Below are 24,839 nucleotides of genomic sequence, written 5' to 3' on the forward strand. Positions count from 1 at the left end.
GTTCTTCGACTGACCTCTTGTTTTTCTCTTGTCCTCCTCTTTTTCGTTGTTCGTCTCTCCGTCCTTTTCTTGGTGCCCCCCTTCTTTTCCTTTTATAGATGCGCCGACCTCGACATATCCTGAATGGGAAAGAGGGGACGCGAGTGCCCAGGTGCCACGGAGAAAGGTCTAATCATTTCACTTTGGCGAAGTGACAGGGGCGGTGGAGGAAGGCGGCGCGCATTCGACCACTAGCCGCTGCGGAAGCTTCGGGGTGCCATAAAAAAAAGGCCCACCGGACAGCCTCAGAGGTGCCCGGTGCGCCCACTCTGTCTTGTTCTCCTGCCAGGGCAGGGTGGCAGGCCGAGTGCTTCGATTCTGGTAACGTTATCCCGAGGTGCGCAAGTGGAAACGGGACGGGACCCGTGCATTTAATGAACCCACGCCCCCCAGCCAGGGCATGGCCGGGTCTGACACTGGGGCGTGGGCAGCCGAGAATGTCAGGATGTCAGAATGCCAGGCCACGCGCGCCTATTAAATGCGGCATCGGGCCCTTGACTGGATGACACTCTGGCGACGGGGCCCTTTGAGTCTTTGAACGATCTTGCGCGAACCTTCTGGGGACCGAGTCCTCGCGGGCTGCTACGTGCAGCCCCGAGCACCCTCTCCCGAGTACTTGAGTGAGACCTTCGGGGCACCGAGTCCTCGCGGGCTGCCACGTGCAGCCCCGAGCACCCTCTCCCGAGCACTTTAGAGGGACCTTCGGGGCACCGAGTCCTCGGGGGCTGCCACGCGCAGCCCCGAGCACCCTCTCCCGAGTACTTGAGTGAGACCTTCGGGGCACCGAGTCCTCGCGGGCTGCCACGTGCAGCCCCGAGCACCCTCTCCCGAGTACTTGAGTGAGACCTTCGGGGCACCGAGTCCTCGCGGGCTGCCACGTGCAGCCCCGAGCACCCTCTCCCGAGCACTTTAGAGGGACCTTCGGGGCACCGAGTCCTCGGGGGCTGCCACGCGCAGCCCCGAGCACCCTCTCCCGAGTACTTGAGTGAGACCTTCGGGGCACCGAGTCCTCGCGGGCTGCCACGTGCAGCCCCGAGCACCCTCTCCCGAGTCTCTGCTTTTACCTTGCAGGGTGGTGATATGTGGTGGGCGGCCGGTTTGGCCTCGGGACTTAGGGACCCCTGGTTCTAAATACACCGACAGTAGCCCCCGGGCCCGTTTGGCAGCCGATGGGACAGAGACTGCGAATGGGCCCTTCGTCGCGACCGAGGTCAAGGCGGGCCGAATGCCACGCGGCAAGCTTTCCGGAGGTGGCCCCTGCGGTTTCTAGACATCAAGCAGACCCCAACGGGTGAAGAGCTCCGGTACGTCGTACAGTTGCATTTCCGCGCCGGCGCGGGAGGGAGTGGTCGAGGCTGAGGAGGAGGCCGCCCGGGCAGCGGTTAGCAGTACCGCCTCTGCGGTGGCGGCCGGCTTCAGGCGGGAGGTGCCACCACCGCCAGCCCCCGGGGACGACTCAGAAGACTCAGCCGACGCCTCTGCCGCAGACTAGGCCGTCGGCGCCCTTATCTTTTTTGTTGCAGATGTAGGAGTGAACCTTTAGAAAAAGCTTTTGTCCAGGTCTTGCGAATATAATGGCAGCTTTTCCTTGGGCTCGAAACTCCAATTTCTTTTGTATGCTTGAGGTTTCTTTCCGGCGCTCTGTCTGGAAGTCCCGAGGAGTACTCAGTCGGGCCGCTCCCGACCTTTCCATCCCCGAAAAACGAAGTAGTTGTAGTCGCTGGTGTGTGTTGGCGCAGCCAGCTTTTAAGCTCTCGTGAGTCCGCACTGCCTAGCTTAAGAAACAAAGACATAGACTCCTTGCTCGGGAGATAGAACAGCCCTGTCCGGAACACGCCGTGCCCAGTGAACACCTTTTCGCCTTGCGACCACTCAGCCGGTAGATGGGAGACGCGTGCGAGCGAGAATGTGACCAAGAGTCCTCGCGGTCCGGTGGTGCCCGGGCTCGAGAAAGGGCCGGACCGAGTACTGACAGCCTGCCCCCAAGGCCTGAGCTCCGGACTACTCGAGCAGCTCGAGTGATAGGATTACCCAGGGCACCTGAGGTCTCGGTAGTGCTCGGGGTCCTTAAGAGCGGACCGACCACCACGACCACCACGAAGGGCTTCGGTCGAACGTTATCGCACGCACGGTACTCCTTTCTACGAACCGCTCTGTCGTTCTAGAAAAAGGCCGACACGCGGCAGGGTTTGTTCACGGGCCAGGAGACCACCTCACCGAGCAGATTAAAGTGCGAGAGCCCCCGAGAATGACTCGGGAACATAAAGTTACTGAAAGCAGATTTGTTTGAATATAACCACTCACCGGGCAGCCGTCGGCCTTCCGGCCAGCCGACCCAGAAGGGGTTGATTCCGAGCCCGGGGGCCCGGGAACTTGATCCTTTCAACGGAGCGCCCGACCGCCCATGGGCATACGAGGCTCCTAGGGTCGGGTGATCTCGACCACCCAAGCCTAGGCGGTAGGACCACCCGAAGAACCCTGGGGGCCGACCAGAGACCGGGGCATTGAAGCCCTCGCGGCCGAGCTGCTTGTGATTGCTGTCCTGTGACTTGATAGAGAAAATGTAGAATTTCTTTGTCTGGTGCGCTCTGTTAGTGCGGTACTTGCCTTAGACTGCTCTTGTTTTTTCGACCCGAGACCTCTCGAATACCCGAACCGGAAGACAAGGGCGGACAGAGGCATAACCTAGAGGTCCTATGGTTCGGTGGCGCCCGGGTATGACAGGCCAGACCGAGCACCGACAGCTCGCTCCGGGGGCCTGAGCTCCGGCCTACTCGAGCAGCTCGAGTGATGGGATTACCCAGAGCGCCCCGAAACTCGGTTAGTACCCGGGAGCCCGTTACGACACCGAATACCACTGCCTACCATGTCGGACGTAAGTCAGTGGCGACTGCCCGCATGTATACCGATTGGGATTCTTTTATCAATGGGAAAAAACGAGAGAGCGAACTTTTTCTCGCACAACCGAGCACCTCACCAGACAGGTTAAACATAGGGAATCCAGAGAAATAATTTGCGATAGTGATTGCTTTATTAAAATACTGAATGTACGATATTTACAAGGTTGGGCGACAGCGATTTACCATACGGGGCGAAGCCTCCAGATTGCTCGGGCGAGGAGAAGCCCCCGGCCATCTTTTCCTGTGGAGAAAAAAGGGAAACAAACAATCTAGGGATATTCCCCCCTACCTGGCGCGCCAGCTGTCGGAGAGTGAACTCCTGTCGCAGGGATCCCGAGAGACCCCTTTTTAGAGATTCGGCCGGGGGGATGATCCTAGAAAAGCTTGCACGGGAAATGAGCGGAAAAGGAAATAAAATGCGATGGCTTGCGGGGACACCGGGTTTTTGGACAGGTTCGGGCCGCGCGGAGGCGTAACACCCTACTCCTGTATGAGTGTTATATCTATCCTTGAAGGGGATCCTTCAAGGGTATATCTGGTTCTCGAGGGAGAGCTGTTTACAAAGAGCAGGAGGCTCTTATGTTCTAGCTAGCTGGTTTCTTGATTGTCTTGTGATCGGGGGTGGTGATTTCTTGTTCTTCGACTGACCTCTTGTTTTTCTCTTGTCCTCCTCTTTTTCGTTGTTCGTCTCTCCGTCCTTTTCTTGGTGCCCCCCTTCTTTTCCTTTTATAGATGCGCCGACCTCGACATATCCTGAATGGGAAAGAGGGGACGCGAGTGCCCAGGTGCCACGGAGAAAGGTCTAATCATTTCACTTTGGCGAAGTGACAGGGGCGGTGGAGGAAGGCGGCGCGCATTCGACCACTAGCCGCTGCGGAAGCTTCGGGGTGCCATAAAAAAAAGGCCCACCGGACAGCCTCAGAGGTGCCCGGTGCGCCCACTCTGTCTTGTTCTCCTGCCAGGGCAGGGTGGCAGGCCGAGTGCTTCGATTCTGGTAACGTTATCCCGAGGTGCGCAAGTGGAAACGGGACGGGACCCGTGCATTTAATGAACCCACGCCCCCCAGCCAGGGCATGGCCGGGTCTGACACTGGGGCGTGGGCAGCCGAGAATGTCAGGATGTCAGAATGCCAGGCCACGCGCGCCTATTAAATGCGGCATCGGGCCCTTGACTGGATGACACTCTGGCGACGGGGCCCTTTGAGTCTTTGAACGATCTTGCGCGAACCTTCTGGGGACCGAGTCCTCGCGGGCTGCTACGTGCAGCCCCGAGCACCCTCTCCCGAGTACTTGAGTGAGACCTTCGGGGCACCGAGTCCTCGCGGGCTGCCACGTGCAGCCCCGAGCACCCTCTCCCGAGCACTTTAGAGGGACCTTCGGGGCACCGAGTCCTCGGGGGCTGCCACGCGCAGCCCCGAGCACCCTCTCCCGAGTACTTGAGTGAGACCTTCGGGGCACCGAGTCCTCGCGGGCTGCCACGTGCAGCCCCGAGCACCCTCTCCCGAGTACTTGAGTGAGACCTTCGGGGCACCGAGTCCTCGCGGGCTGCCACGTGCAGCCCCGAGCACCCTCTCCCGAGCACTTTAGAGGGACCTTCGGGGCACCGAGTCCTCGGGGGCTGCCACGCGCAGCCCCGAGCACCCTCTCCCGAGTACTTGAGTGAGACCTTCGGGGCACCGAGTCCTCGCGGGCTGCCACGTGCAGCCCCGAGCACCCTCTCCCGAGTCTCTGCTTTTACCTTGCAGGGTGGTGATATGTGGTGGGCGGCCGGTTTGGCCTCGGGACTTAGGGACCCCTGGTTCTAAATACACCGACAAGAGCCTACTCACCGTGACAACACAAAGAAAACTCATTGAACACTCCGAACAGTGGTTCAGACCAGACAGTCCAAAAACCACGGGACTCCTACGTGGCCTTTAGACAACCAATGAGGCTTTCAAAAAGGGTCGAAATAAGGGCAGACATTATAAGACCCCAACATTTTCATTCGAAAACAAGATATGTTACATGCGGGTCGATTACTTTTGATCAGACTAACTATCCTATTACATTTTTTTTTCTTTCCCTCTTGACTCATGTGGCTAGTGCGAGGTGGACAAAAAGGATCCGCTTAACTCTTACAAGCAGTAAAGATCCACCACCTCCAAGAGTTCAGAAGTATGCAGACTCCTACTTGCCCCATGAACGAATTGAGAAACCTCTTATACTCTTCCTTAGGGTGGCAGCTACTCGCCCCAAGAATCCAACAGCGACCTATGTAGGGGCCAGGGAGGGTAGTCGGTGCGAAGACCCTGCTGGAGATGCTGATCGGCGTCGATGAACCCAGCTGACCCTCCTTTTGCTCCTCCTTTGCCTTCTCCTCTTCATCGGTTTCCTTATTCAGAAGGTCCCAATAGATTTCCTCCTTGTTGTCGGAGATGTCGATAACCTTGATCAGAGCAACCGCTCGAGCCAGAGATCGAGCGAGAGCGGCAGGGCGAGACCCTCTATGTAGTGAGGGAGGCACGATGACGGCCAGCTCTAACTCTACAAGCATGACCTTGAGATTGTCTGTCCCTGGGGGCACCACAACAAGAGGAGTCGATGTCAAAGGTGACTCGACCCTTACCAATTCTTCCAAAATCATCGACCTTCCTAACGAAGAATGGGAGGAGGACGTCATGATCCACAATAAGAGTTGCCTTCTTGCCTTGCAAAAAGCCTTGATGGGTGGCCGATTGAGTAAACTCCTATTTTTTATAGCACGGCCAGTCATTGATTCGTGCATGGGGTGGAAAGCGGAATCACCACGGAAAATGTCCCCGATCCTTTCATTTACTACCCCGGGGAGCTCATGGTCACGCCTCGGTCAAACTCGTGCATGTGTGAAAACGTCTTGGCACCAACACCTTAGTTCTTTATACACATTCTGTCATGACACCTCACTCTTGGAAGTACCGAGGAACCTCGACCGGTGCGACATCAGAACTGCTCAAAATCCAAGAGGGTGCACATAGGGAACCGAAAGTCCCTCCCGGGTCCGATGGCAATTAATGTCTCTCTCGCTTTTTCTCATGACGCTTAATCTTTCCACATGACGTGAAGTTCAGAGTCAAACTCTGAAAGCTAATGGCGTCAACGATCACTCTATGGGGGGACTATGTTTTCTCAGGGCCCAAATGGTACGACCATGACCACAGAGAAGCTTGGGGGTTAGTGTCGGAGTATCGGGTGATGGAGCATCCTGACTGATGGGACCCACAAGGTATATAGCAGCCAGATGGAGATATTTCCTGACCCATGGCCCAATACGCGACGCATGACTAGGGCAAGGTTTGCGCGACCAGCTTCCTTACGATATTGATCCTACAACCAGTCCTTGTTGGTCGCAGGGCCAGCCCTTACCTAACCCGTCTAATCAAATTTATTGTTATCTACTCAAATGTTTTCCTTCCCATGGCATCCCATACGATGAACAAAGTCATGGCGACGCAGTTGGGTATTGACTTGCGGAGCGTAGGGACGGGATGGTTTGATAGATGATCTTGCGACACACGGTGATGGGACAGGCCGGGCATCTGGGATCCACAAAGGGAGACATTCCACGGATGGGACGGGCACATGGAGCTCTCAGAGCAAGTTGGGATCACCTAATTTTCTATGATGATGATTTAAGAGTAGAATATCTAGCCAGACATGAGTCTACTAAACGGTTCTCATTTATAAGTTCTCATTATCTTATTATATAAAGAGAGGAGGATCCGATTTGTAGGGAGACATAGAACGAGGAGTTGTGAAAACTCATATGTAATCAGTTCATAAACTTTGATAATAAAATACATAGGACATATGACTGTTATCCTTCGAGAGACCTGAATTTGGATAACTCCTGTGTTCTTAAGTTGATCACACACGCAAATAAACATACATCGCAAGCGTTGTTCACACGGTCATCGATCGATATGACTCGAAATCATTGTCAGTAATTAATCCTCGACAATTCTAATAGAAAATAGTGATAAAGTTGCTCTCAAAGACTGTAAAAATAAAAAATAGCGTGATACATTTTTAACCGAAGAGAGTACATTCTATAGTCTATCGTATTCCACTACGTTCATACACACCTAATGTACAATTGTACGATTATTCTATGAACATTGGTGTACGGATATCCATGTGGTGTGGGATTGAATGTGCCCAATGGTCTATAACCGCTCACACTCCCCCGTTTGGATAGCGGCCTAGCGGGTAATCACCCTGAGAAGCATGGGAAGCCTGTTTGTGCACAAACAGAACACACTAAAGCTAAAGTTGAATGACAAGTTCTTCCAATCAATTTGATTTGAAAAGATGAATTAGTAGATGACCAATGAGGTGGTCGCCTTACCAAAGTTTTAACGTCGAACAAATTCATAAGATCTAGCCTAAATTGCCAAATTCTGATAACACAAGCTTATTGCTTTTGGAATAAAACTAAACAGGCGTGACAGTTTGGTGGCATTGTCACATTATGATATTTTATTTAGTCTCTTTACTTAGGTAAATTCACAACACACTGTTTACATTAGCCGGTCGTAAGCTAAAAGTTTAGGATCTGTTTGACAGAGTTATCAGAGTAGCTTCCCAGCTGTAATCAGAGGGAGTTTTACCAAACAACAGTTTTTACGGTAAGAGTGATTATCTGAAATAAACTATAAGCTAAGGAGCTGAAAAATACAGCTTTCTCTAATTCACTTTCTCCATATAATTTATTTTAAAGAATCACTTTCAGTTATAAAATCATTTTCCTAGATGATCACTTAAAAAAATTTGAATTAAAAAAAATTCTACCAAACAGACCTTAAACATGCAACACCATCTAATTTCCTTCTGAAGAAAATATCACACTGTACTAGTTCGATAGTACAACTTTGTGTCAAGCCACATATAACGCTCGTGCTTAGCCTGCGCTTGTGAGAAGTGCTTCATGCAAGCGCTTGCGGCCGCATCGCCGCTCGCGAAGACGCCGCTCACGTGGCGAGCAAACTTCTATGAGAATTCGGATTCCTAAGCCCAACAGAAATCATAGTTTCTTTAAGCATATTAACGGTTTGAGTAGAAAGATTAGCGTGCTGATTAGCTGCTGTCATTGAAGACTAAGACTCTTCCACGATCTCTCTCATTAAGCGTCAGTTGACGACACTAGATGCACCACACAGCCTCTGGGACAGGAAATCCCTGACGCGCTCGTGTCGAAATCGAAACACGCCGTGGGACAGGCCCCCTACCTCCTAGGCCAGGACTGGGGGTACACGCGCGTTTACACGCCTCTGTCTGACTGGCACGCTGACCCCACCTAACCCAACAACCCTTCCGGGCCCACGAGCCAGGGACTGTCCACCAAAACCCCGCGGTGCAGTCTCCGTCCGTCCTCCCGGCGCCCGCCCACTCACCCGCCGCCTCACCACGCTGCTCCTACGCGTCCCCGAGACGGCGACATGCGCGTCTAAGCTCGACCAAATTCTAACATACGAGGTATGGAATACATCTGATTTTATGTTGGAAACCTATGTGCCTGTTACATATTATATTCGACATACATACGAGGTATTGCCTGTTATATATTATATTCGACATACATACGAGGTATTAAATACATCTGATTTTTAACATATAAAATATTAAATATGAACTATAGAGCCATATTCAACACATCTTACGCTGAATATAGCTGGACTCCGGTTTTTTCGACCTACAATGGAAAAAAAATATCAGTTTTTAATAAATAAAATATTAAATACAAATATAAAATTATAAATACAATAATATATTATCTATTTTAATAAATAAAATCACGTCTATCTTGCCATCAAGCTCTCCCCTACTCTCTCTCTCTCTTCATTCGAATCATTCCTACTCTGTGTGCGCCTATAAAACTCGAGACCTGACCCGAGGAACGGAAGCGTCTCTCTCCCTCCTATACCGGCCCGCCTCGTTTCCTCAGGCTCTCTCCAGCCCGGCGAGCCCGTGGTCGTATCGCCGCACCGGTGGCCTTGACTCTAGCTTCCGCGGCTGCCTCCCGCGCGTTGCAAGCTCCGCCGCCGCCGCAGCGCCCGCGCCTGCTTCTTCCGTTGGTGTCTTCCCGGAGGCCGGAATGGACGAGGAGATCGGCGCTGCCGCGCGGCAGGTAACGACTCGACACATCCCCCGGTCCGAACTGTCTCGGCTTCTCGGGTGCGGTGATTTTGTTGGGTTTTCGAGAAGGGTTGCGGTTTTGTCCCCTTAAACTGTCGGTGATTCGATGATCGTCGATCGTGTGATTTGGGACGCGGGATGGTTTGGGCGCTTTTTGGATTTTGTTCGATTCTGAGGGGAGTGGTGCTTTGTCCGAATTCGATTTGGCGATTTGGGGCGGAGCATTGCCGAGGTAGCAGTGTGCCGCCGAATGCGAGGCGGTGGTTGATTTGGTTGGTTCTAGATGGGGTTCATCCGTATCATGTGAGTGAATCGGGTCAACGTTTTGCTTTGTGCTGGAAAGGCATCTCCGCCTGGGGCATGGGTGTGAGCACAAGAGGGATCTCATCCGTCCAGTTCTTCCCTTCATATCCATCCATCCGTATCATGTTGCTTGCTAGGGTGACCAACTGGCCACGGCCATTTTTTTCTCCTACGTTTTTACAGCGTTGTCGTTATCACATTTTCTATCGACATGTGTACTTTTTTGTTATTTATTCCCAGAATTTTAAATTCGCATCAGTTATGTAGGTAATTTGCTACGGAAGTTGCTTTCACTTGTATTATTTTACCAAATTAAGAGTTACTGCATTACATGCGCATTTTTGGCCAACATCACTGGAAATTTGACTCAGAATTGCACTTGCAATTTTTTAGGCAACCTTGCCGTTTGTTTTCGCCACTGGATTTGGTGATGCTCGTTGACTATTTTCTTTCAGCTAGTTGTTAGTTGTTCACGGGCTCGCAGTTCGCTAATGCTGGTGGTTGCTCCTTTGCAGGGACAGTGGAAAAGTTCCTGCAAGGCTCTCTCCCTGCTAGCATTTCAGAGCTTTGGTGTGGTTTACGGAGACCTGAGTACGTCGCCTCTGTACGTCTACAAAAGTGCGTTGTCTGGGAGGCTGGACAGTTACCGTGATGAGGCAACCATCTTTGGGTTGCTTTCGCTGATATTTTGGACCTTGACACTCCTTCCATTGCTGAAGTACGTCCTAATTGTTTTGAGTGCTGATGACAACGGGGAGGGTGAGTAACCTAAACACACTAGCTTGGGCTAGAATTTTGGTTTGTTGAATATCTAGGAATTACTACCTTTGCTTAGTTCATGCACAGTTTCTGTAGGCAATCCGGAGTGCAGAAAAGACAAAGTTCTGTAACAGCCACACATGTCATTCACCATAAATATCTTGCTCCTTTTCTTCAATGATATTTTGGGGTTGAGCTATGTAGTTAGTTTCTTTTGTGTAGCTAATCTTCTTCATCACACATGTTTACTGGTTGGAGTAAATGTGTTGCACAGGTGGAACATTTGCTTTGTACTCACTGCTTTGCAGGCATGCAAAGTTCAGTCTGCTCCCAAACCAACAAGCAGCAGACGAAGAGCTTTCAACATATTATCAACCTGGAGTTGGTCGCGCTGCTGCTTCCTCTCCATTGAAAAGGTTTCTCGACAAGCACAGGAAGCTGCGCACCTGTTTACTCCTTTTTGTTCTATTCGGTGCATCCACCGTAATAGGCGATGGAGTCCTTACACCTGCCATCTCTGGTACACGTTACATGTCCCTGTTTTTGCTTCTGTCTTTCTCCTTTCTTTTAGTTGTTCAATACGTACTTCTAAATTTTGATGTTTTGTCTGTTATCAAATCTCATGGTTTGTGCCTGCTGCAGTTTTGTCGGCTGTCTCTGGGCTACAAAACCCTGCTCCAGGAGGAATACCAGATGGTATGCGGTGCATTTTCTTTTGTACTACTCATGCGTTATTTCGTTACTTGTTCTGTTCATATCACTTATTCACTTCCCATTCTAATCATTACATATTTGTAGAAGCTCTCCTAATAAGGCAGTCTATCAGTATAATCTAGTCATGCTTTTAGATATTCATGATCTTAGTTTAGCTGAAGTTTTTGTGGATATGGATGGAATTTAATTATGACGCATCTCCTGATCTCCATAACTCTCTTGATGGCTCTATCGTAGTCCTAGGTTTGGGGTGGCGTCGAAGACTGAAATCAGTCTCTAGTTTAACGGTGTCATAGTTTCTAATATGGATATTTGTTTCCATCCTAAGCTATCTAATATAGCATAACCTTCAGGTTTGCATGCCAAGAGTTGAGTACTTGAGTCTCTCTATGTTTCATATCTGTTTACACAAGTTTTCAGCATGTACTTGAGTGAACCATCTTGCATCATAGAACTTAAAAATCAGCCAGATTTGTAACTCAATTCATCTACAAATGCATGACGGGTTTCTCAACATAACCTTGAGGCCCCTAAACATATTCTTGCCAATTCATGTTACTAAAAATCAGAATTTGATGCTTTGAGTTTGTACGGCATGTGCTTATGGGCCATGGGTTCAAGTAAGTTGGTACACGGTAGATCGAACCGATAACTAGAAAGTTGAAACATAGTACACGTGTTATGCGCTGAAAACACTCTTCATGAACGTGAACAGCAGGTTTGGCACTGTAGCCCTGCTCGTACTGTAGCAACATCTTAGAGATAAGATATAGTTTCCGGTCCCCTTCTTCTAAGTCTTTCTCAATATTCTAAATTCCTCTAGCAGTCGATGCTTCCCGGCTATCCCCTCATAGATGATTATCAATATTTGGTATCAGAGATGCTAGCTTTCGAATCCAGTGAGGGTTTTATTGTTTAAGCTGTGGAGGGATCTACACCGGCCGCCACCGTAGCTCGAGGACGAGCGGTCTTGCAAAAGGGGTGAAGCTATGTCCTGAAAATACTGTTCATAAACCCAAACAGTAGGTGTAATACTGTAGCCCCGCGCGCACTGTAGCTGCCGGTTAGAGATAAGATTAATTGTTAGGGATCAGATTAGATTAATTAAAGATCATATTTATTAATTAGTTTTAGAGATAAGATCTAGTAGTTTAGATTGTTAGGACCGTCTCCTGTATAAAGGAGGACGCATCATCCATTGTAATCAAGCAAATAAAAAGAAATAGATACAGTTCTCAATCTCCTTCTAAGTTTTTCATAATATTCTGTCTCCCTAATATATGATATAATCCATCCCTTAGCAACCGACGTTGTCCAGCTATCCTTTTGACGGATGATTACCCTAAGAACATGCCTAATCGATTTCTGTAAATTTCAATGAAGCATCTAGGGTGCTTTGAGGTTTAAAGTCTAGAAAACACTGTAAGAACATTTGGATCTGATCCAGTAAGACTATGATGCCACCGTAGTTACGACTAAGAAACTAGTCAGTTACGACGGTATACATAGGTGAGTTACGATCACATGATAAAAAGTGTATAATTACGAGAAACATTGTAGTTTACTGCTGCGCCACCCCTAGTTACGACAACACAAATAGTTGAGTTACGATCACATGACAAAAAAATCAGTTACGATAGCAACTATACTGCTTTTTGGATCGTAACTGGGGGTGTGCGCAGAGGTGACCCAGTTGCGATCACATGACAATAAAGTGCATAATTACGACTAGATAAAGTACTGTCGGTGAATCAGGAACCGGGGGTCCCCGAATCGCGAGGCCATGCCAGCAATCCGCCACGTGGCGCCATCCCGAGGAGTCTCCTCCGCGAGGTAAAAAAGATTAAGTCCCGGGAGAGGGCGCTCGGGGCCACAGTCAGTGGTCCCCGAGTACCCAAGTTCCCCGATGATCTAGGAAGTCTAAGTGCTGAGAAGAAAGTGCTCGGGAAGGTGTACGGTGGCCCCCGAGCACCTGAGTCCCTCGACGATCAGGAAAGCTAAGTACCGGGAGAAATGTGCCCAGGGCTGCGAGCAGTGGCCCCCTAGGCACCCAAGTATCCCGAGGACCCACAGAAGGAAGCTCCGGGAGAGAGTGCTCGGGGCTGCGTGCAGCGGCCCCCGAGCACTCGGTCCCCCGAGGATCCGTACAAGCGTGCCCGGGAGAGAGTGCTCGGGGAGGTGAACAGTAATCCCGAGCACTCGGTTCCCCGAGGATCAAGAAAGGGCATTCCCGGGAGAGAGTGCTCTGGGAGGTGAGCAGTGACCCCCGAGCACTCGGTTCCCCGACGACTCAGAGAGCCCCCCCGACAGTGGCCCCTGAGGGGCCCACTGGTGAGGTGTCAGCCAGTCAAAGGCCCAAGGCCGCATTTAAAGAGCGCGCGTGGCCTGTCACCCCTAACTGCTCCCGTCACGCTCGGTGTCAGTTCCTGTCACATTCTGGCAGAAGGGCGTGGGGTCATTGAATGCATGGGTCCCATCCCGTGCCATCCGGCCCGTCTCGGGATAACGTCGTAAGGGCCGAGGCGTTCCGTCTGCCGCGCTGCTGTGGCAGGAGAACAAGACAGGGCGGGCACGCCGGGTCGCTCCGCGGCTGCCCGGTGGGCCCTCTCCATGGCGCCCGTTGCCAGTGCATTTATGGTGATGGATGACCGGGCGTGGGACGTATTTTTCACCCCCAGTCACTTCGCACAGAGGCTATGATGACACATTTTCCATTTATGGTGTCTCGGAACTCGTGCCCCCCCTCTCGTTTGGGGCACGCTACTGCCGGCGGGTATTTAAAGCCGCCGGCAGCACGAGCAGAGAGAGACAGAGGTGAACCAATCGCTAAGTTTTTGAAGCTTTGAAATCTCCGAGCAAGCTTGACAAGTTAGACGATCCCTGAGAAGGTTTCGAGGTAGCGAAGAGAAGAGCAGACCGAAGAACAAGGAGCTCCAGGCTCTAAGATAGATAACATTCTTGTAACCAGTAACATCCTTGAGGGACATTCTCAAGGCATTTATAGTATCCATACAGGAGTAGGGTGTTATGTCTCCGTGCGGCCTGAACCTGTCTAAACACCAGCGTATTTACTCCATTCCGCATTAGATCATTCTACCCCACCGGTCATCGCATTCATACCCATTTATTTCTCCGGCGAACATATTCAGGATCATCCCCCGACCGAATCTCTAAAAAGGGGTCCCTCAGGATCCTTGTGACAGGAGTTAACCCTCCGACAAGTACCCAGTTACGACCATATATGTTTGTAGTAACTGACCTATCTTGTGAGTCGTACTATACTGTTTTTTGTATTGTAACTGCGGGGTGACGCAACAGTGCGCTACAGTGCGCCTAGGCACATAATAGATATAGAGTATACACACGTATATATACATATATATATCATCCATTTCCTGCATGCAATTTTATGTTAAAGAATTACTATTTGGATACTATTTACACACGGTGTGAACAGTAAAAACTTAATTTAATAATATTAAAATACTATTTTGAACAGTAACAATAATACTAAAATATTCAATATTGAAAGCGACCTTTCTTGATTCAGTAGTATTCAATGATGCTATTTAGGATCTTTGCAAGTTGACGAAACCAACAATTCAACCGGTTGCACAATAACAGTAAAAAATCCTACTATAAACAAATACATTTAATTAATTAAAACGAAAGTTCAATACTGTTGAACCATCTATACATATGTTTAAGCACATATGCTATTCTAGTGATTCATAATTAGTAATATATGTAGTCTATGTCTATAAACACCTCATTCTTTGTTCATAAAAACAAGTCATATGTATTTCATACTTAACACATCATAGGAATTAACTTCATTATGTCTCATAAAGCGCTGTGTGTAATAACTAATATCTCTCAGTATAAAGAAGTCACTACCTTATCATAAAAAATATTTAGGTAACGCGTTAATAGTTTATGCATCATGTTATGCCACTGATTCATAATTAGTAATATAAGTAGTCTATGTCTATAAACACCTCATTCTTTGTTCGTAAAAATATGTCATATGTGTGTCTTACTTAACACACCCTAGGTATTACAAACTTTATTATGTCTCACAACGCGCTGTGTATAATAACTAATATCTCTTAGTATAAAGAAGTGACTACATGAAAATTAAAAAAACATTTAGATATCCAGTTAATAGTCCATACATCATGCTACCAAAAAATATTGAACTTTTGTTAAAAAATGATGAAGTAAACTATTTACAAGTATAAGCAAATACATTTATGAACACGACTGTGTTTACAGTCATGCTTACTTGTGCTTGGGTGGGGTGGTGGGGGGCTAGCTCGTTCAGTTGGGTTGGGCCATACCCAGGGGATAGTATAGTAAAGTTTTATATATGTATATGTATATGTATATGTGTGTATATATATGTAAATGTATATACATACACACATACATTCAGTCCACCAAAGTTAAATTGGAGCCATTACTAGTGTTCTTTTTTCTCAGTGACTGGCAATCGGCATCTTGACTAACTTGTTGGCATACAGGTTGGGTGTTATTCATTGCTTGTGTCGTGCTTGTCGGTCTGTTTTCACTGCAACACCGAGGAACTCACAGGGTGGCATTCATGTTTGCTCCCATTGTTGTAATCTGGCTCTTGAGCATTGGTGCAATCGGGCTATATAATATCATCACCTGGAATCCCAGAATATGTCGTGCTCTTTCTCCACATTATGTTGTTAAGTTTTTCAAGATAACAGGAAAAGATGGTTGGCTTTCTCTCGGAGGAGTACTTCTTGCTATGACAGGTGAATTTATAGGCCTTTTATCTTGCCTGAAGCCATTTACTATATTTTTTAATCAATAGTTTGTCTTAGGAATTTCTGTAACTACATGCAGGTACTGAAGCTATGTTTGCTGATCTTGGTCACTTTAGTGCCGCGTCTATCAGGGTATGCAGAATGAGTTGCAAGTTGCAACCGAACTTAATAACACTATATTTTTTGTATTGATATTGGCTTTTTTCCTGCTTGTAGTTAGCTTTTGTCGGTGTCATATATCCCTGTCTTGTGCTTCAATACATGGGGCAGGCTGCCTTTCTTTCCAGAAACATGTCAGATGTGGAAGATAGTTTTTATCAATCGGTTCCAGGTAAGCTTCAGAACTCCGAGCATATTTTGGAATCATTGCTTCACATGTTTCCAAGAATAGTCAAATTATACTGCATCATGTTTGCAGGACCCATCTTTTGGCCTGTGTTTGTCATAGCAACTCTTGCCGCGGTTGTGGGCAGCCAATCTATTATATCCGCAACCTTTTCTATCGTTAAGCAGTGTCTTGCTTTGGGGTGCTTTCCGCGAGTGAAGGTTGTGCATACATCAAGGTGGATCTACGGCCAGATTTATATACCAGAGATAAATTGGATTCTGATGGTTCTTTCTCTAGCTGTCACACTCGGCTTCCGTGACACGACAGTCATCGGAAATGCTTATGGTGAGTTTGACCACTTCACCACTGCAGAAACTGAAGAAATCATATAGAACAAATTACTTATGTATGATGTTCTGCCGTTCTGTAACCATGGTTCTCCATTGGCAGCATGTGCATATACTTCATTTCATTCAGAACCTCTATTTCTGGGCAATTTCCTCAGTTACTCTTTTGATACAAGTTTTCCTCAGTAGCACTTGTCTGCCTTTTCCTCATGATTTCCTCATGCTTGGTTCGCCCCATTACTAACTTTTGCTCCCTTCATCTGCATGATCTCAGGTCTCGCGTGCATCACTGTGATGTTTGTCACCACCTGGTTAATGTCACTGGTCATCATCTTCGTGTGGCAGAAGAACCTCCTGATTGCCCTGCTATTCCTCGTGTTGTTCGGGTCAATCGAAGCCATCTATTTCTCGGCGGCAGTAGTGAAGATACCTCAGGGAGGGTGGGTTCCGATCGCGCTCGCCCTCGTTATCATGTTCACCATGTACGTGTGGCACTACGGCACGCGGCGCAAGTACATGTTCGACTTCCAGAACAAGGTGTCCATGAAGTGGATCCTGAACCTCGGCCCGAGCCTCGGGATCATGCGCGTGCCCGGGATCGGCCTCATCTACACGGAGCTGGTCACTGGTGTGCCGGCCATCTTCTCGCACTTCGTGACCAACCTGCCGGCGTTCCACCAGGTCCTGGTCTTCGTCTGCGTCAAGTCCGTGCCGGTGCCGTACGTGCCCACGGACGAGCGGTACCTCATCGGCAGGATCGGCCCCAGGGAGTACCGCATGTACCGCTGCATCGTCAGGTACGGGTACAAGGACGTGCAGAAGGACGACGAGAACTTTGAGAACCACCTCGTGATGAGCATCGCCAAGTTCATCCAGATGGAGGCCGAGGAGGCCGCCTCGTCGGGGAGCTACGAGTCGTCGACGGAAGGGAGGATGGCGGTCGTGCACACCACGGACACGACGGGCACCGGGCTGCTGGTGAGGGACTCAATCGACGACGCAGGCACGTCCCTGTCCCTGACCCGGAGCAGCAAGTCGGAGACGCTCCGGAGCCTGCAGTCCATCTACGAGCAGGAGTCGGGGGGCGGCCTGAGCCGCCGGCGGAGGGTGCGGTTCCAGATCTCCGAGGAGGAGCGGGCCGACCCGCAGGTGCGGGACGAGCTGTCCGACCTCCTGGAGGCGAAGGAGGCCGGCGTGGCGTACATCATCGGCCACTCGTACGTGAAGGCGAGGAAGAACTCCAACTTCCTCAAGACGTTCGCCATCGACTACGCCTATTCGTTCCTCCGCAAGAACTGCAGGGGCCCGTCGGTGACGCTGCACATCCCCCACATCAGCCTCATCGAGGTCGGCATGATCTACTACGTGTAAACTCGCAATGGATCTTGTTCTGAACTCAGCCTTCTACTCAACATGTCGCAATAGTGTAGTTCTGTAGTTTTGCGAGGTATCAGGTAATGTAGCAAAAAAGATTGCTATTTGTCGCACGCTGAAATTGGGCAAAATCTCAATCGACGAACTAACCCACCCTGCCAGCTTTCACCTGCCTCACTCACCTCCACAGAGTGTGAGACTCCCCCGTCCCGCAGGCCTCCACCTGTCTTCACTGATACTCTTGTTGTTGGATCCATCGATATCGTCCGTTGCCACACTAATCTGGCTCAGCTTGTCTCTGCCCATCGGCGATCCTTCGTTGGTGGCAACTGGTGGTGTCTCCGTCACCTCACCGCTCTATCCCTATGTCCTCCTTCGTCAAGCTAACTTGTCACCCATCAACAATCCTCTAAGATTGTACGACACTAATCCTCACCGGTGGAAACCTTCAACCTTAACCTCCTCGCCGGCAAAAATGGTACATTGCCTCGATCTCCTCGCCCATCTCAGGCACTGAAGATTAGGATGGGTGAGCAAAATATCAGTTCAACAAAAAAAGGGGTAAAGTAGCAAAATATACTAGAGCCGGCGCCGGTTGCCACTCTTTTGAATTCCGGAGCCTCGGTAACCTTGTAAATACATTGTGTTCGTGATGGCATGGCTACAAGTTTGTGCATTCTTCGTCTGTGTTTTCGGATCGAGCTCCCTGTAAAATTTGACGCTCACTTGGATTATATTGTGGCATGTTCATACTATCTCACATACCACATGTATTTCTTTCAGAATATATTTTAAAAAAAGATTCTTGCGATAATCTTTGACTAAACCGTGAATAAACGAAAACTTGATAGTCCTTTAGCTCGCAAATTTTGGTATGACCTGTTTTCGATAATCTGTAACAGAAAGGTAGTCGGTCTGGGCCTATATCCCTACAGTCCTTGGGAAATTCCTGAGCGCGCCGTAGCCGGCAAGTGCACTCATCCGCGGTGCTAACTTAGGGTTTTATATATTTGTGGTCTAAATTTAATACATAGTATGGCATATGTCAATTTATTTCTTTTCATGTTTTCTCACATATGATTTTATTCGATTTCATTAAAAGTTTTATAGTATAAGTCTCATAGGATTATTTTCCGCCTTTCAAGGCCATATCAACGACATTAAGAGAATGTTTATTTTAACTTTAGATTATAATAATTCAGTCTAGTCTGTAGAATTCGTAAAAATTATTTTTCATCAGATTATGAACGGTAAGATTTTGTAATATAACTTGGCTTGAGGATTGTAAGAATCAAATTTTATATTGTAACAATTTGTTTTTACTTCTATTTTTAGGCTAAAATCCATAACCAGAATAAAAAGAACCTAAAGACTAAATTCCGAGCGTGCATGCTCTTGTCGTGCGGCATGCACGCTCGCATCAGCCGTTCATTGAGCACCAGATGTTATTAGCTCATGTACTGTTGCATGTATGGAGAAGAGAAAGATGACAAAATTGGTGACGTCATTCACATACAACTCCATTTCAAAATTTTAAAAAACCATATTTTCCAAACTGAGCATCTAAATTAAAATCCGATTGCACCATTGTGTTTTGTGCGATAAGAGCTTCAAAACTAGACCCCAGTTCAGTATATTTTGATGATATTTTTTTTAACATCAACTTCATATAAAAAAAGTGCTTCTGTGTGTATTATAATTTGCTTACAATTTTTTGAAAACTTGCTCATGACTTTAAAAAATTGCTTATTCGTCGAAATGTGTTTCTCAAATCTGTACCCAATTATGCTAATTTTGCTTTTCAAATTCACATAATATGCTTTTCTAGGTTCATATGAATTGCTTGTAATTTAGAACCAATATGTTTTTTATGAGTTTACACGGATTTGAGTTTTGCAAATTGAAACAATTTGCTTTTTGGATTTTCTGGACTGTTTGGGTGCGCCTCTCTTCCTTGCTGCATTGTCCTGCTAGTCTTTGTTAAGATTACTAAAAATAAAAAAGATGGTCAGATGAAATGCTTTTTCACAACATATGAAATGCTTTTCTATAGTATATAAAATACTTTTTTCAATGCATAGGATTTTTGCCTATGGACATAGAAATTCGCTTGTTTCCAGGTGTTGTCGCAGGCACGCTCTGCGTGCAGATGTCAATTTGCCCTGATTAGAAAAATAATTAATTAAGTATTTTTCTAATTAAGGGTGTGCCTGCTATCCGCTTATAGCATGCACGGGCAGTATTTAGTCATGTCCAAGAAACATGCCTAATGCTCAATCGTCACCGTTGAGAAAACCAGTGTTTCATTGCGCCATCGTTCAGCAATTATGCGCGTAAATTAACGAAGCGAAAAAGAAAAAGATGATACCGGTCGTTGTCACTTGTCGAAACGTCTAAACGATCGCATCTCGCCTTTAGATCAATCCGGAGATTTGGTTCCGTGCATGCATGCTTCCTTTTCTTTTCCTTTTTATAGTTATCTGCTCACTGTAACAGGCGTAAACAATTTATTAAACAAAAATTTAGTGTTCAGGAACTTCAGTTATCCTGATTGATGTTTTTTGATAGCTAGTGGCTGAGGTACCAGATATAGTGAATCGATAATCAATATATTGAAAATGAGAGAAAATTTCTAGAGCTCATACGTCAGTAGTCAGTACAATATTTGACTTGTAGAGATGGCATCCAAGCCAAATTGTTTACCTCATTTATTGATACTATGTAATTATTTGGTTGGTACAGTTAAGGGTCAACTCAACCTACTGTGCCATTTTTCTTTTCATTCAAAGGACATAGCTATTTTTCTTTGCGAGTAATTAAACCGTAGTTGTTCTCGACCCCTTTCCCTCGGGCACCCCACCGTCGTTGCCCCTCCGCCTTGTTCCGTCATGCTGAGCCCCTTAACAGTGGCCCACACGAGCTAGCCAAAGGCGGCGACACACATGCACGTGTCTACAACCACATTCCACTCTTTGCACCGTGTCGCTCTGGTGGCTACGCACTCGCCGTCGGTGCGCACCGTGCCATTGCCGGTGTGGCACCCCACCGCTGCTTTGCCTGAAGCGAGCCGCCTGCCACCCACCGCTCCCCAAGCGACGAGCCTCCCACTGTAGCTTCACCGCAACCCGCGTCATCGCAACCTCGACCGAGCACCATTGTCGTGGAGGCACATGGAAGTCCAATCCACGAGCTTTCACCCCTGCCTCACTAATTTTGCCCCTTTCCGCGTGCACCACCACCGCCACTCTTCACGAGCGCCACTGGTCTCGGGCCGCCGAACAAGTGCAGCAAGAAGCAGGTAAGCTAAGGACGAACGCGTTGCGTTCTCGCTCGGCCGCTGCTTCGCCACCGTAATGTGGGCCAAGTTCTCTTTGAGCTCCTCTGCTTCCTCTCCAATGCCTCCGCCGACGACGCTGAGCACCTCATCGCGCTACTCAGCCTGCTCCTCGTCGCCAAGCTCACCGACTTCGCGTCCGTGGTGGACGGTGCCCGCCTTCCTCCGCGCTGCATGTAATGCCTTACCCGTGCCAGCGTGCGACAAGGAGGGGAAGAGGTAGCGAATAGTGGGGACACAAAGAGTGGCATCAGACACTTGGGACGGAGTGGGAGGCAGCAGCACGCGACGAAGGGAGGGCATATTCACGTCCGGATCGGGATCATCTAACTTCGGCCTCCCGACGTCACGACGCCCAAACAAACCAAACAACATGTTTTGAATCGCAAGTTTAGTTGAATTTTTAAACTATGCATGATGTAAAATTTAAGTGTACTTAAGAAACTTTCTAATGTGGTAGATGCTTTGTCATTCAATTAAGAGGGATACATTCCTAGGGAATGCGTATCCACAATTTAATTATCCAAACTACTGATGTACACACAATTTAGAATCACACAATTCTTCACTCCCTAGAATACACATCCCCTTCTTCCTTCAATCAATACCACCCCAAATACAATTCAACAGAAACCTAGCAATCAAATCCTAGGGAAAACTAACAAGTTAGCACTGTACTTAACATAGGTCATGAAGTCCCAAATTATATATATATATATATATATATATATATATATATATATATATATATATAGGACACCTATTCTATACTCCTAGGAGTATGTACTCCCACATGCAATATACCACCTAAACAAACACTTTATACTCTTTTATCATTTTTAGTATACTCTAATACTAATTCTAAGATACTCCAATATGAGTTGTATGAAAAAAAATTCAATGTTAGCCTTTCATTTTTGCTATATACTCTTTTTTATACATAAAAGAAGTATATACGCAAATTAAGATAAAAATCATGGAATTTCATAAAAATTTTCGTGGGATTTGTATTGTAGTATCTTATAATTACTAATGAAGTATATTTAAAGTGATAAAGAAGTATAACACACGTGTAAAAGTGGTATATGAGAGGTGGGAGTACATACACCCAGGAGTACATACTAGTTTTCCTATATATATATATATATAAGCTACGTACATCATCATGCCTCTGGAATTGTTGATTTCCACATTTTGCCAGTTGCAAGTGCCATAACCCTTGATACTAGACAACTCACAGAATTCTTATACGACCTCCTTAGCAGAATAACACCAAGCAAGCGTTCAATATACATAAGCAATACACATCATCCGAAAGACCAAAATCAATGTTTCATGTCAGTACATGACATGTTGATCTAGCATAGCAGATACACCATAGCTAACAGAATTTATTACAATACAAAGCATCACTCAAAAAGTAGCGATATCACTGACATAATAGTGAATCATTCTCCTTGTGCAAAGCCTATATTCTCCTCAAGTTGAGTACCCGTACGTTGCAACAGAAACACAAGCAATGCACAGGGTAACATCAAAGTTGCGAGTTCAAAGCAGAAGATGTTGCAAACCATAAGCCAAAAAACATTATTTAGTGACTACCTATAAGTGAAGAAGAAATCAGCAAACAGCAAACAACAAAGCATAATAAATAAGACAAAAATATTATTTAGCGGATTATTTCCAACTCCACAGTAGGATTCTCTTGGCTATATTGACCCTGTATTTCTCCTCAAATGCATAAGCCAAAGACCCATGACATAGCTACCTGGACCTACAAAGAGTAACAAATGTCATTAGTACGACTCTATAAAATAAGATGAATTCTACTTATTTAAAATGATAAATCCATGATGATACTTAATAACGAGGTGCTCGTCATAGTGTAATTAATATTGCCGAGACATAATGACCTAGGTTTATCAAGGTTATATTCGGGAATCAAGATAATCAGGCAATATATATTCAGTACTGGGATATAACTAAATTAACAGTTTAAAGTATACCGGTTCTATTATTTTATGCAGTAATTGGTGGAAAAATAGTTGCTACAGGTTGTGGTTATAAAATCTAGGATCAGTATGATCAACTAGGGAAACAGATTGGAACTTGCCTTCGTTGAAGTCCTCGAGTGGGTCCTGCTCAAAATCTTACACTCCGAGTTCCTTTTTCTCCTCCTCGAACCATCTGTTCTCTAACGTGGAAAAAAGAACAAACACAATTAAATACCAACAAAAATGCAAAAAAATTCAAAAATTATGAAATTGATGAGAATAGGTAGGGTTCGAATTTAGATAAATTTTGGTGGAAGAATTATCAAAACTGGAGTTAAAAGGAGGAGAAACGAGCTTCATAAAATTTAATGTAAAGAAAAAGGAAAATTTTCTTTTTGGAATTTTAAATATACTATTGGGTTGAGCCTGGTACAGTGCATTTGGGTCCTTTAATGTGTATATGAGCTCCCACTATTGATATGGGTTGGAACTATGTAGCTAGGTTGGTCTATGTTGTGCTGGGCCGTGTTGCGCTGGGCTACGCATTGTGCTGGGCTACGCATTGTGCTGGCCATTAGCCCATGGTGGCCTAGCTTCGGCCTGGGGGGATGAAAGGAGGACTATGTTAACAAGCAGGGCCCACATGTCCGGATTACACACACACACACACACACAGAGAGAGAGAGAGAGAGAGAGAGAGAGAGAGAGAGAGAGAGAGAGAGAGAGAGAGAGAGAGAGAGAGAGAGAGAGAGAGAGATGACAACGGGGGAGTCGGTGTCGATGGCCGAAGGGACATTGGCGACATCACCACTCTGTTTCCGGTCCGCAATGGAGGACTCACAAGAGGCTTGCCAGAATAGGCTTCCCAATGACCATTGGTGTCGGCAAGGGCACCAAGAGGATGTTGGCGACACGGTGAAAGGCATCTAGCCCTTATATGTGGTTTTGATAATTAATGATAATACCTATGCACTAACAATTATGTTAAAAATTATTAGTAAGTTATTTCATACGTGATGCATGAAGAAGAGATATGCATCAAGATGAATTAGCTTTAAGGAATGCTTGGTTAAGTCAATGATAATATCTATGGACTAACAATTATATTGAGAATTGTTATTAGGTTATTCCATAGGAGATGCATAAATAATGAAGCATGAATTAGTTAAGAAATGCTATCAGTTCAAAGAATTGTATCAAAGTCATTGAGATTTTAGTGATGCTTATAAGAAGAAGAATAAAAGCTAAGTTACTTGTTAAGATCAAGTAATTAAATATATGACATTATCGATAGAGTTTTATGGACTAATCCGTATGCTATGTGCTTGAAAATGAGTGGAGTTAGGTTCCATATGAAGAATGACAATAAGCATGAAGGCTAAGTTACCTGTAAAAATCAAGTAATTTAAGATATAAAATTATCAATTATGTTTTATGAATAAACTCATGTGTTTTGTGTTTGAGAGTGAGTTAGGGGTTAAGATCCATAAGAAGGCATAATGTGACAGCCCAAAATTCTTAATCCTGTCATTAAGCATTCATGAGCATTATAATTGAAGTTTTGAGCAAGTAATTAATTCAATTGAAGTTAAAAAATTTTGATAAATTTAATGGAAAGTGATGTGTTATAAAGAAACTCACAAATAAGCTGTGCAACATAGGGTTTAAAATAATTTTAGAAACTATTCCATGGCATGTAAAGAATATAAGTGATTTTTCTCAAATTTTTGAGATTTAAATTGAGGCCTTAAAAATTGAAGCAAATTTGAAAAGGTTGCAAATTCAGTGAATTTTCGTTT

The 24,839-nt window shown here is 46.5% G+C and overlaps 1 protein-coding gene across 1 annotated transcript; it reads left to right on the forward strand.

The window, feature by feature from the left end:
* The first annotated feature begins 8,783 nt into the window (after positions 1-8,783).
* Positions 8,784-17,825, forward strand: LOC133893294 (potassium transporter 7-like). Its single transcript, XM_062334281.1, has 9 exons — positions 8,784-9,083; positions 9,910-10,153; positions 10,428-10,673; positions 10,796-10,849; positions 15,391-15,651; positions 15,743-15,795; positions 15,880-15,994; positions 16,082-16,336; positions 16,613-17,825. The coding sequence occupies exons 1-9, from the start codon at positions 9,051-9,053 to the stop codon at positions 17,707-17,709; spliced, it is 2,358 nt and encodes a 785-aa protein (XP_062190265.1). The 5' UTR covers positions 8,784-9,050; the 3' UTR covers positions 17,710-17,825.
* The last annotated feature ends 7,014 nt before the right edge of the window (positions 17,826-24,839 follow it).

Source organism: Phragmites australis, chromosome 15, assembly GCF_958298935.1.
Source record: "Phragmites australis chromosome 15, lpPhrAust1.1, whole genome shotgun sequence".
Lineage (NCBI taxonomy): Eukaryota > Viridiplantae > Streptophyta > Magnoliopsida > Poales > Poaceae > Phragmites > Phragmites australis.

What these genes read in the sequence shown, in the direction of transcription:
- LOC133893294 (XM_062334281.1), top strand. Translation starts at nt 9,051, where the DNA reads ATGGACGAGGAGATCGGCGCTGCCGCGCGGCAG. An exon ending in CCTTACACCTGCCATCTCTG is followed by an intron (nt 10,674 to 10,795) that starts GTACACGTTACA and finishes TGCCTGCTGCAG; the next exon opens with TTTTGTCGGCTGTCTCTGGG. An exon ending in TTTTTATCAATCGGTTCCAG is followed by an intron (nt 15,995 to 16,081) that starts GTAAGCTTCAGA and finishes TCATGTTTGCAG; the next exon opens with GACCCATCTTTTGGCCTGTG.